The 12,836-nt window shown below is 35.7% G+C and overlaps 1 protein-coding gene across 4 annotated transcripts in view; it reads right to left on the bottom strand.

Moving 5' to 3' along the window:
* Positions 1 to 7,000: 7,000 nt before the first annotated feature.
* The window catches only part of LOC140161260 (uncharacterized), a 30,310-nt gene continuing 24,474 nt past the window's right edge, over positions 7,001 to 12,836 (bottom strand). For all 4 annotated transcript variants that reach the window (XM_072184724.1, XM_072184721.1, XM_072184722.1 and 1 more), the window contains exons 7-10: positions 11,871 to 12,137; positions 10,257 to 10,559; positions 9,740 to 10,027; positions 7,001 to 8,895 (exon numbers count right to left, since the gene is read on the bottom strand). In XM_072184724.1, the coding sequence (XP_072040825.1) occupies positions 8,282 to 8,895; positions 9,740 to 10,027; positions 10,257 to 10,559; positions 11,871 to 12,137 (1,472 nt within the window). In that variant the 3' untranslated portion in view covers positions 7,001 to 8,281. The remainder of the gene's footprint in view (positions 8,896 to 9,739; positions 10,028 to 10,256; positions 10,560 to 11,870; positions 12,138 to 12,836) is intronic.

Below are 12,836 nucleotides of genomic sequence, written 5' to 3'. Positions count from 1 at the left end.
TTCATCGTGGTCTTAAAGGAGGGCACATCTGTCGCCGGATTTCATAAACAGTATATCAGGCCTATTCATTTAACATTTACACAATTATGCAAATGACAAAAACAGGAAAACACTATTTGTTATAATGTTGGAATGACAGATAACTCGTACTGGCCCATGCTCCACACCTGTGGCACCCCGTGGTGCAAGATGACCATATTTCTTATTAACCTTGAAAAGACGGGCAAAATGTCACTTTCACTCGAGTACAATACCTGCAAGCCGCATGTCTTTTTTTTCTTAATTTTTTGGATACATTCGGATAAACAATAATAGACAGTATTCTACTGAGAATTCATGGGAATAATGCAGACTTGATACATGTGGTACATTTGTTTATACACATGCTTGTCTCATTACACATATTTACAGCCCATAACCAGTAGTAGACAAAATGGCAATTTGTTTTAGATGAATTCACCTTTTCGGTAAATCCCATAAGCCTTTGCGAGTACACCTGAGACCTCGTCATTTGACGTCACGCTGATCTGCGCCAATGCGGACATCGTTTATCGAACATCGTTACTGCGCATTGCAAGGCGGCGTAACGTCAAATGACGGCACTCAGGTGTACTCGCAAAGGCTTATGGGATTTACCGAAAAGGTGAATTGGCAAATAGACAAAATGGTATAATTAACTGGTTATTAGTCCATACGACTATTGGACCTAACGGTTATTACCTTCTGAACCTTCTGAAGTTGTAGTCAGCAGGGCGAAAACCACAAATCGCTAACTATTAGACCAAATCGTTATTAGACCAAATGGTTATAAAAAATATTAGACCAAATGGTTATTAGACTATGGCTATTAGACTGGTTATTGGACCAAATGGATTATTAGACTAAGTGATAATTAACCTTTCTGATTATAGACCAATTGTATATCGACTTAATGGGCAGTAGACAAAATGGTATTAGACCAAATGGCAATAGACCAATATGATGGTGGGTGGGGTTCTGAGTGGTACATGTAGCAAAGACAACTTTGTTACATAGCCACAATTCAAAATTCATCATTACCTCAAACATTTTGTGAGTGAGCAACATGGTCATATTATTACACTATGAATTATCCACTAGATAATTTGATCCTATTTATGCATTCAATAATTATTAACCTTGACACAAGGTTTTGTTTGCTTTATTGACAAATTGTTTATTTTTACATACTAGGACCTAATTTAACCATATTTTAGGTATAAAATAGTTAAAATGGGGTTCAGAACCCTATATAAAACCAGTGTCACAGTGCTCATTTTCAAAATGCTTATTTTCAAAATTGGTTAAAATTTTAAAGATTTTGGTTTATGGATTCAAATTTACAATTTTTGCCAGAAACCTGCCAGGTCTCGTAATATGAAAACCTTTCTTCACGGAATCTTGAAAACATGATCACAATGTCAAATAAAACCAGTGTCTAACTTTGTTGAATGTTGAATAATAATTTAAGTGATTTCTTGTGCACAAAACCAAACCATTTACATAATTATGACTAACAAACAGCTTTGGTTTTCTGTTTCACTTATCATGGTTGAAAAGTATCTCCAGAGAAGTTGTTGATACAATAACTTTCTGGTTGGATGTATGATATCTGGACTGTAGATGGTGTAGTACTGTCAGCCTGGAAGGGACATAAATGTGGATTCCCACCCTATCTAGCCTCTCACCCATACCACGGAATCATGGCATGTTTGGGATCGACGCTAAGTCAGGTAACGTGTGAGCAAACTCAAAAATTGCGCAAATAGCGCTAACGTACACAAAAGAAACTTCACACGTAAGATAGCGATGTCGCCAGGTCTGAACGCTGTACAGGCGTCAGTTGAATTCGAGTACGCTTAGAGGGCACAGGCATGGAAAATATCAATCTGTTTGTTTATTAATCTAAGCTCTCACCTTTATTTCATAATCACTTAGGTATAGGACATTTTGTTTTGGCTATATAGCCCCTCTTAAGAAGTATTTAGTTATATTTGTACTTGCTCAAGTAGCATTATCCATGAATTTTGTTACAAATTGTATGTGTTTTTTTTATTGCACTTTTAAGTGCCCAAAATTAGGCAATATGGCCCTTTCCAGCCTTCTCCAATCGTCATCTCCATAGACATAGGCAAATGCCCCCAGTCAGAACCCTTGCCCCCCTGTTGCTCCCCCCCCCAGTAAAAACCCAAAATTACGAAAAATACCACTTTTTTCGGCAATTTTGCACAAAAATTAGTTGATTTTGCCCCCCCTGAAATTCACTTTTCTCCCCAATGCCCCCTGAAAAAAAAATTCCTGGTGCCGCCACTGGACATTACATATAAAATTGATAGTTCCATAAAAACTAACTGCATACATTTTTGTGATACAATTTGCACATAATGCTAGCTGAGCAAGTGTATATGCAAGGCACTAGTTTTTCAGAGGGAGCAAAATACAATGTCCATCTGAAATAAAGGTGCTCTGTCCACTCCCATTGTTTTATGGCTGACAATACTACATTCTCACCTGGGATCAATATAGCTGGATAGTAGGATCAACATTTTTTTGGGGGGGTCATACTCAAGTATGATAGTATACACATTACACATTCATGACTAATCCAAGCTTTACCCTACCAGGAAAATTGTGCTATGAAATTTTTCACCAAGTATTTGTATCATTTTCCCACTCATTTGACAAATATTTTGTCAAAATATTATAAACAATGCTGGTCGCAGGCCACCAACCTCCACAATATGCAGGTCATGAGAACTTTGTTTAACATTCACTTTTCTCGATACCCTAAACAGTTGAGCATGATCAGAAACAGCACCATAAATTGGTGTTTCAGCAACTCTTCCTATTCCTTTGTACAGGAGCCAAACGTTGTTAATCAGTGATGAATCCACACTTTAACGGAGAAATAGTGGCTAAACATTGCCGTTTTATTTTGTAGTTTCATTGCTCAGTGATATCAACAGAGAATCACCAATCTTCTTGTAGGCCTAAGGTTGAGTGGCAATGACTAACTGACATTCCTCATGAAATAATCATATGAATTAGACAATCTTTAGCTTGTTTTGTTGTTGAAAGGGATTCAATCATGTTTCACCATTGTTCATCACCGTTTAACACTTGCGTCCGGCGCGTCTACATGATTTACTTTGCTTGGGCAGCTAAAGCTAAAGCTAAAGCTGCCCTCGTGAAGTAAACCATGCAGACGACGCGGCTGCATCTTTGTTAAACAGTGATGAACAATGGTGAAACATGATTGAATCCCTAATTCTCAACTCCTAAATGCATAATTTGATGATATGTCATGATTAATTGTCATTCACATGCACATAAATGATTGGGCATCCCCTGGCAGTAATAGTGAGCTTGTCAATCATGGGTGCAATTATTATTATTATTATTATTATTGGTTTTGTGCACAAAGCAACTATTTTGCGTATTTATAAACCTTACAAATATTCAGTGATAGGTTTCCAAAGACTTGTTTTAAAATCTTTCCCTCACACCACTTGCTCCACTGCAATGAAATATTCCAGCTGAAATCCACACACCCCTGTGGAAGGTATGACTTTAATCTCCCAGGGGGTGTAGATTTCAAATGGAATCACCCATCTAGGTAACTCCATTTGAAATTCACACTCCCTGTGTAGAAGCTTAAGACTTCATCTTCTATAAGGGTATATGGATTTCAACAGGAATGGCCCAATTTCAGTCATTTATATTTCAGCTTCCCTCAAATATATTGCTATTATATTACAATATGTAATGATATTATAAAAGCTTTATACATGTCTATAATGTACAATAAATATACTATATAAATTCCATTGCACATCTAAATATACACTACATCTACTGACTAGATTAATACACGGAAAGAACATAGGCTAGGTCATCTCACAAAAAAATGAAACAAAAAAACGAATTGATTGCTAAAACAAGGGAATGAAGCCGAAAATCCATGAAGGCCTATAAACTTAGCTGGTTTTGTTGCAAAGCTGACCCCTCCCTCTCCATCTATGGCATAACAATAGATGGAATACCCTCCACACTGTGTTATATGGTTAGGGTTATAGAGCTAGGGAGAGGCTTCAAATGGTATTCTGTAGTTATTCTCCCATCTGTAACACACCAGAAAATGAGTGAAAATAACATTACTTTTTAGCCTTCTTCCTAACAAAACTAAAGAGTCGTCAAGTTTTAAGTTTCCCTAATACTTCCTAATAAATTGGTAATGCATTTGTCTCATCTGCCATCAATGTATGAGACATCAATTTAAAAGAAAAAAATATTTGTGTAACTTGGTAAGAAATCTAAATGTATAGCCTATTTTCTAAGATAACTGCCATGTTTAGATGTGATAGGCCACATTGTTAAAGCCATAATTTGTGATTTGCTCCACAGCGACACCCTCAATTTTTCTCAAATTTCTACTTTTTGCATGATTGTAATGCCAAATGGTGTACAAAAATACCATGAGAAAGATTAAGTCTGAAGTGCTCTAATATGATCGGTGAGCAGTAAGTAGGAATCTATTCTTTATGCAAATCACACATTATTGCTTTAAGTATACTTTGACAATATGTCTTAAATATCATTAAACACACTGTAAACAAATCTTAAAGTCTGCACAAAAAGTAACGCAGCTGTTATAAATACGCCTATAACTTCAGAACTAATTATTGTTTCCACAATATTTCTACATAGAAAGAAGGATGGTTTATTTATGCACATTTTGATGCCCCATTTGTCAAAAGTCGTTCAATATTAACAACACAGTAGTACCTTTGAAGAAAAATACCTGAATTTAAAAGTTGCAGTTTACAGCGATCAATGATTATTACGCAAGCATTGTGGCACGTAAAACCCTCCATTATCTTCGCGCTGACTCCAAATCAATACAAATAGCTGCAACTTTTAAATTTGGGTATATCTCTTCAAAAACACTGCTTTGTTGTTAATATTAAACAAAATTGGACAAATGGGGTATCAAAATGCGCGTAAATAAATCATCCTTCTCTCTATGTTAAAATATTGTGAACACATGCTACAATTACTAGATCTGACGCTATAGGCATATTTATAACAGCTGCGTTACTTTTTGTGCAGTCTTTAGTTACAAAACCTTTATAAAATCAGCATCAATGTATTTTCTACAATGAGTAAGTCAATCATAAACCAGTAGTAAGGAATATTACAATGCAGAAATTATCAAAGAAAATGCAGAAAATAAAAATTAACAATAAGCTTACAAAATTTATAAATTCCCACACAGTGGTCCATTTCCAATTTAAAGGGCCTCAGGCCCAATATATGCAGTAAATATTCTCAGCATAATTGTCATTTCATGCATGCTCAGAAATAACAAATAAATTACAAACTAAATCTGAATATGTGACTTTTTTTTCACATTAGCAATCATCATAATGTTTACATTGCTGGATTATACACTATTCACGGTGTGTAATAAAGAATATATAAGAAAGAATATATAGACAATGGATTAAGTTAAAAGCTTTGCAGGAAGGCTATTCTCATGATACCAGGAAGCTCCAGGAGCGCAGCTACGGTGGCTAGAGGTAGCACCATATCGACCTCCAAAAGGCACAAGTCTAAATTTTTTGTACGCATTTCATTATGAGAAACTTCCTAGGCTGAAATTCATCTTGGTTATTACAAAATTATAAATGTCAGGTGAGCTCACAACAAGCTTCTATGTTCATGGGCTTCTGCAGGTTTCTGCTTGGCCTGTGGTGAATTTACTAGTACAAACTAATATTTGGTATTTAGAGAATAAAGGTATTGTTTTTAGCCACTATAGTGCATATATCTTGAATCTTCTCATATAACGGGCGACATCATTATTTAAAAGAGTTGTTTTATGCCAAAAATAATGATGTCGCGTGTTATATGAGAAGATAGATGCACGACAGCGGCTGAAAACAATACCTTTATTCTCATTCTTAAACACTTCAATTCAAATGGAAATATTAATAAGAAATATACCAAATTTTAATCAAATTAAATCCTATATTTTACAAGGAATTACCTAGGACTTAGAATCGATCAATCCTGTTGCTGCTATGCACCTCCGATTGGTTCAAATAGCGCGTACGAGTATCGCGTCGACGTCCAAGCGCTAAAGTGTGTGATATCGTGTCATATCACACGGGTAAGAACCAGAAAGATTGCAGGAACATTATCAAGTGTTTAAGAATAAATATTGAAACATTACAAATCAGCACCACAATTGTGACATTTCCCTCGATTTGGTACACTTCGGATACCTTTTGTCAGATACTGGCATGCATTAAAATTAGAAATGACTGCACATACACATTGATCATAATCCCATCTTGAATTGTCATAGATTGTATACTGGTCACAGAGGAATATACAAATCCCTGTGACTTACATTTAGCTGCCTCCTAATATACTGGCTCACACACAGATACCATGACAATGTAAAAGGCATACAAAGAGTGGAACAATTTGCCTTTGCATGTACGACTTGCTCCATCCATCAATGTCTTCAAAACACAACTCAAGACTTTCCTATTTAATCAATAATGTTGTCATGTGCAATCTCATTCAATTGACTTTATAAACTGTATTTACTGTATTTTTTGTGCAATCATGCGGAATAATGTCCAGAGGAAGAATGTCCTGATGTCGTGGTTTTGTTGTTGTTTTTTCCTTGCTCATTTGATGGCCTGATATACAGGCTACCAGGACATGACATTCTGCTCTCTGTTCTCTTTTATTGTGTATTATTTGTCTTCATTTTAATTTGCTATTCCTGTTGTATAATATTAGTTTTTAAATCAAACTGTAGTTTTATTCTAAGATTTGACTGTATATTGTAGACTTAAGTATTCTGGTATTTTTATGCTGTACTTTGTTTTTTAGTTTGTTAAGCGCCTTGAGACCCTCTGGGTTAAGGGCGCTATATAAGAGCCTGTTATTATTATTATTATTACACATCCTTATTGAACAAACCAAAAGTTGTAATAAACAGTTCACTAAACCTCACAATAAAACAATAGAAGACAAACGATTTAACCTTTTCTATCATGTTGTTTTTCACACTTTGTATCAAGTTGAAACACAATACTGCAGCTTTTTTGATTTATATTATAATGAGTTGTAAATTTCACTGTGTTATGATACTACTACGTATGTAGTTATTTTTGATATCTAGTTATACCACTACATAATGTATTTGTGAATATTCTCAATCATTTCAGGTAGAAAACAAAATATTGAATCTTTTCATCTGGACTTCCTATTATTTGATGACAAAGGTATTACTTAACCAAGACTCATCAGGTCGAATGGCCTGGTAATCAGGACTATTAACCTGTGACAAGGTTGGATTGAGGAACGATTCTCAATCCAGGCCAAAAATGCACCTATCAGGAAAGTTCCTTGGCGACTATTCTGTGACATCATTCCAACCTTGTCATGGGTCATTGGGTCAATAGTTCATGCCAGATTAAACCTGATGATGTGTCTCAGATGAAATGTAGTCCAGATGAACAGATTTAATATTTTCTTTACTTTCTCTACGACATAATACTCTCCATGTTAATCTGAGACGAATAGGTATATTCGTCTCAGATGTTAATTACATGCAATTCAATATGACATTTTGCGAACAAAATGTTGCTACAATTCAGAGCAACGCATTAAAATAGACTAGAAACACCAAATCAACACTCACAATAGTTGTCAAATTCTTAAGCTGCCTCCACATTCGCAACCCACAATTTATTTTTTACCGATCTCTTCCGCTGAAAGTGCTATGCACTGGGTAGCTTGATGTATGGAGTATTTACTCTATAATACGGTTGCTCTATTGATCATAAAACATGTTCTGATTTGATGTGTGTAAGGACTTGTGTTCATTGCATTCCTTGTCTGAGCATAGCTGCAAATTTCAGCAAAATCGTACACTCAAGCTTTGTAACAACAAAATATGTATTGAGTGGAAACAAACTGCTTGAATCTAAATTTTATTACAAAAATAGGTCTAGTCACAGACCCTGTACCATATTTTACCCTGATGTGGCAAAAACGTCAGTGCACATTTCTGGGTGCAGTTATAAATCACTAGAGTTCGCTCAAAGCGCTGGTATACACATGTATGCACTTAAAGACGCCGCAATAGATGTGCACACGAAACAGCTTCCTCAACGCATTGACGTCACTGCCACATCAGGGTGGAAAATGGTATAATCTTTTTCTAGGGTCTGATGGTTTATCAAACAGGTGTTCCTATAACAGGTGTTCCTATATGAGTAGCATTACCATTGACAATTGGTTTTACTCTTACACTGTCATTTAGTACTGTTGATGAAAGAGAAGAAATGGCCCAATCACCCTCACTCCCATCAATTTGGTAACTACTTTCAGATGTCTGACACTCACCAAATGGAGCTGATCCATCAGCAGCAACAAGATGGTAGGCATTCTCTTCCTCATGCAGCCTTCTATGGATCAAAGTTCTACAAGCTGAGCAATCATGATAGCGTAAAATGGCTGCTGTAAATAGCGCTATTTCATCAGGACACAACTGGTTAATCTTTGGAATTACTAGTCTCTCTACAAGTTGATAAATTGTGGTACCCTGAACAGTATCTCCAGCAAACAGTGTAGACATTTCTTCTAAAAATTTGTCAGCTGATGGTTCTGCCTGTGCGAGATCCTCAGGGAAGTGGTCCTTTCCTATTTGCGGATTGTTGCAGATTTCGATGAATATTAGACAGAACAATTTAAATTTCTCGGGATTGAGTGACATACAAAGGCTTTTTTTAAGTGTATGATCTGCATTCTTGAATGTACAGGTGCATATCTTTGGTTGGTTGTCACATTGATCTGTAAAAAATTAAAAGTTCACAATTTAACAAAAGATTGAGATTTGATTTTTTGAAATATTGATCTTCAAATCAAAGTGCACTAAATTCATGTTTTATGTCCACTTCACACTACATTTCCCCCTTATTTTTCTTGTTTCAAATTTCCCTCTCACAATTCTGACTTCCTGCCACTTTCAATAAATTGAAGTCAACATATAACTAGATCTAATAATACCTGTCCACATACCACTAGTAGGCAACTTTGCTTTAATTAAGGTAAAATTTCAAAATATGCCCACAACTTTGATGAGAAAAATTTAGCAGGGCTTGTGCTGAACTTTTAAAACAACTGGTCCCCTGTTTCAGCTTGGACCAGTTGCTACTTGCATTGGCTGAATTCTACAACTTAACTGCCAGCATTTACAGCTCGCCTGAGGTATTTAGAGACGGTTGGAAAATAGGTGCAAATCTAAATGCATCAACCCATAATAGCAAGCATATTGTGCGCTTGTGTATTTATTAACACCACCTGGCATTTTTTTAACGTTTGCTCTGATTGGTTCTCACTATGTAAGAGTGTACAAATCATCATCAATCATCATCATCACCATCTTCACTTGTTATCATAATAATATCATCATCTTTATCATCACTGATTTATGCTTCTTCAACAGAAGTAACAAATAACGATCACTCCCAAAGCACATACATACAACAATCATGCCTGAAATTCTATTAACAATAAGATTTTCATATTTTTTTTCTAACTCGTGATCACCACATAGTCAGATATTTACTACTGTTCAGATCTGACTCTCCATTATTTTATTGGTACGTATGAATGAAAGATATTGCTTGCATACCTGTTCCTTTATTCTGAATCCTCTGTTCACCAGCTACATGTAGTTTCCCTTCGTTATTGGATATACATAGCTTCACAGGCATGGATCTCCATTCATTCAAGGGGCAATCTAAACTCACACTGCTACCTGAAGGGGGCAAGCAATACTTTTTCCCGCCATTCACATTTTTCACACACGAACAGAACTCAATGGAACACTTCTCCCTTAAAGCTAATGCATTCTCATCACTGGGCAGATTTTCAATCTTAATTTTGCATGCTTCATCAACTTCTGATTGAAACGTCCATGCTGAAAAAGAAATTAATGTAAAATAGTCAGATATAGTAATTTATATTAAACCTGTTATTTTATCTAGTTTGGTAGGAATGGAAATCATGTTTGCTCCATACTTCAGCAATCATGGTGCTGTTACTATATATTTAAGTCTTTTTGACATTGTCTTCTCATTTGCAGGAAAATTGATTAATTTTTTTTAGCAATAATGAAACCTTGGTATAAATGTGTAAAGAAATATTACCTGGAGTAGAGATTTCATGTTCTTCTTTCCAAGGCTTTCCTTGCTCATCTGTCCAGTTACTATTACCTGATTCCACTACTTGTAAACGGTATGTTTTAGCTGGAAGAACGCCATTATCCAAACCAAACCTAGCTTGGTTGCTAGTCATCTTTATATTTGAGGCTTGGTTGCTAGTCATCCTTATATTTGAAGCAATCTTAATATCTTTGATTTTATCAAAAAGATTGACACTTGCATCAAAAGTTGGGGTATCATATTGAGTAGTTATAGATGTTGATGATGATGATACTGATGTAAAGAAATCTAAGAGAGTAGAAAGAGTAGAAAAATAATTGCAATAAATATTGAGTATGCAAATGTCACCATTTGTTCATTGGTCAACTGTTAATAAGCAGCATTTGTAAAATCATGGATTGATATACATGTAGAATGGTGTCACTGTGAGCAAGTGCACCCCTTCTTGTAAATGCTGCCAAGTGTGGTGGTGTGCGTGTATTCCAACTGGGGAGATTCACACACCCACATTCTAACTGGGGAGATTTTTTCACACAAATCTGACAGCAACCTCCATACTGTGGAGGTCATCAAATCAGAAAATGGTAGGTGGTATACCCCCCTCTCTGACTCAACGACCCCCATGTTTGAGGTTATCTCCAACTTTGGAGCTCCTTGTGAGCAGTCTCCACAGTTGGTATATGGCAAAACATATCCACCTCCACAGTGTGAATGTGGTTACAAACACTGCACCGACTTCCTGTTTATGCTGTACGCAGCGCCAAATCAGGCAATGGAAAAGTACTGTATCTTCAATATGAAAGGTCAAAATTTTCATATGATGATTGGCTTTTCATCCCAACTACATACATTTTAAGTACAAAATGATATGGTATACACCCAGTGTCACAACACGGTGTTTCATGCACAGCAATCCTCAGGTGACTGATAACCAAGCACAAACTACTTCTTTTTGAGCAGTCTCAAACTGTTAGTGATACTTTTTACATATGTTTACAATTTTTAAAACATATGTAAAAAGTATCCCCTGAAAAAGTATGATACTTAAAAGTATGATACTTAAAAGTACATAGCATTCAGATTAAAAAAAGTATGATACTTAAAAAGTATCCCCTGAAAAAGTATGATACTTAAAAGTATGATACTTAAAAGTACATAGCATTCAGATTTATAAAGTCTACCTAGTTTACTTTGCCATAAAATTTGTATTATATCACAAATTTCAAATTTCAAAAAAAAAAAAAATATTTGATACCAGTAGTGTCTAATCTGCATTAAGGTCCCACAAAAAATACTGTGCAAAGGTGAGTGACTGAGCCCATAACCAGTGGGAGTATGGTCACAGAAAAGATTGGATGCTAAAAATCTATTAAATTGTGACAAATTGGAGTTAAAACTGGAGTATGCAACTATGCATGATGGTCAAGTGGACTATGGAGCAGTCTAGTAAATCACATGATCAGAGGATCCTCTGACAACTTGAGATTTGGGCCAGTAAAATTCTATCTGAGGAGGTAAATTTCAATATATTATCGCCAACTGGCAGAATAAGTTAATATCCACCCCTGAATAAAACACACAAACATGTCAATGTAATACCTGGTGTTGTATATTGGGTAGATTTCAGGGACTCGCCAAGTTCAGCATCGCTTTGTCTAATATATTTCAAAGTATACGACCTCCCAGGTCTCACACCGTCAATGAATCCAAAGGGTACGTCTTCTGATGTAAGAGCTTTGTATTTCATTAACTTATTTCCAAGGCAGAGGTGAACATCAACACCTACATCGCTGTCTATCTGAAGTTTGTGACCACTAATTAAAATTGAGTATGCTGTGCCGGATGGAGAGCTTTTGTTACAAATCTCTGGAAAAGACAACATACAAAAACAAGAAGCAAACAAATAAAAGAATTATCAAAATATTTTTGTTAACTTTTGTGTACTTCCCTGTGGTTTTGAATTTTGCTATTGCAGTGTTTAGCACCCTTCATTGGTCATATCAAAACCTTGGTCTCCTTTTGTAAGTGCAGACTTTTATGGTGTGGCATACTATCCTGCACTGTGGAGAACCATGACCATTTTTACTTCAAATTAGTTCAATCGCCAAAATACACAAAACATAACTTGTTTGCAGCAATCAACACATCAGAGCTTCTAACCATTAAATTTTTCTGGTGTAACATTAAAATCTCCCAATTTCTGTAAAAATTCATCAAATTTCAGTGCGAGCGCTGATTTTTGCCCCAAAATGCTGTCTTCTGATGACAGGAATCAGGACATAGCACCATCTAAACTATCAGCTACAAGCTTAGTTTGTTCTTGTCCATTTATGTAAAGATTCTAAGTCATTGGTTGAATTATATTCTCGCTTTACCAAGAAACCAATCAAATCTTTTCATTGATCAGCATTCGGTAGGTTCATGAACCTACCGAATAATGCAGTCTTACAATTTTGTCGCATATCGCATTATGCGGTACACATAATGTGCTGTATTATATAACTTAAAATTTGTGTTTAACACTGTGTTATACAAGCTTGATTGCATTTTGTCACTGAAGACTGA

The sequence above is a fragment of the Amphiura filiformis genome, chromosome 9 (assembly GCF_039555335.1).
Source record: "Amphiura filiformis chromosome 9, Afil_fr2py, whole genome shotgun sequence".
Lineage (NCBI taxonomy): Eukaryota > Metazoa > Echinodermata > Ophiuroidea > Amphilepidida > Amphiuridae > Amphiura > Amphiura filiformis.
Note: the sequence above shows the minus strand (reverse complement) of the source record. Positions and strands in the feature narration are given on the sequence as shown.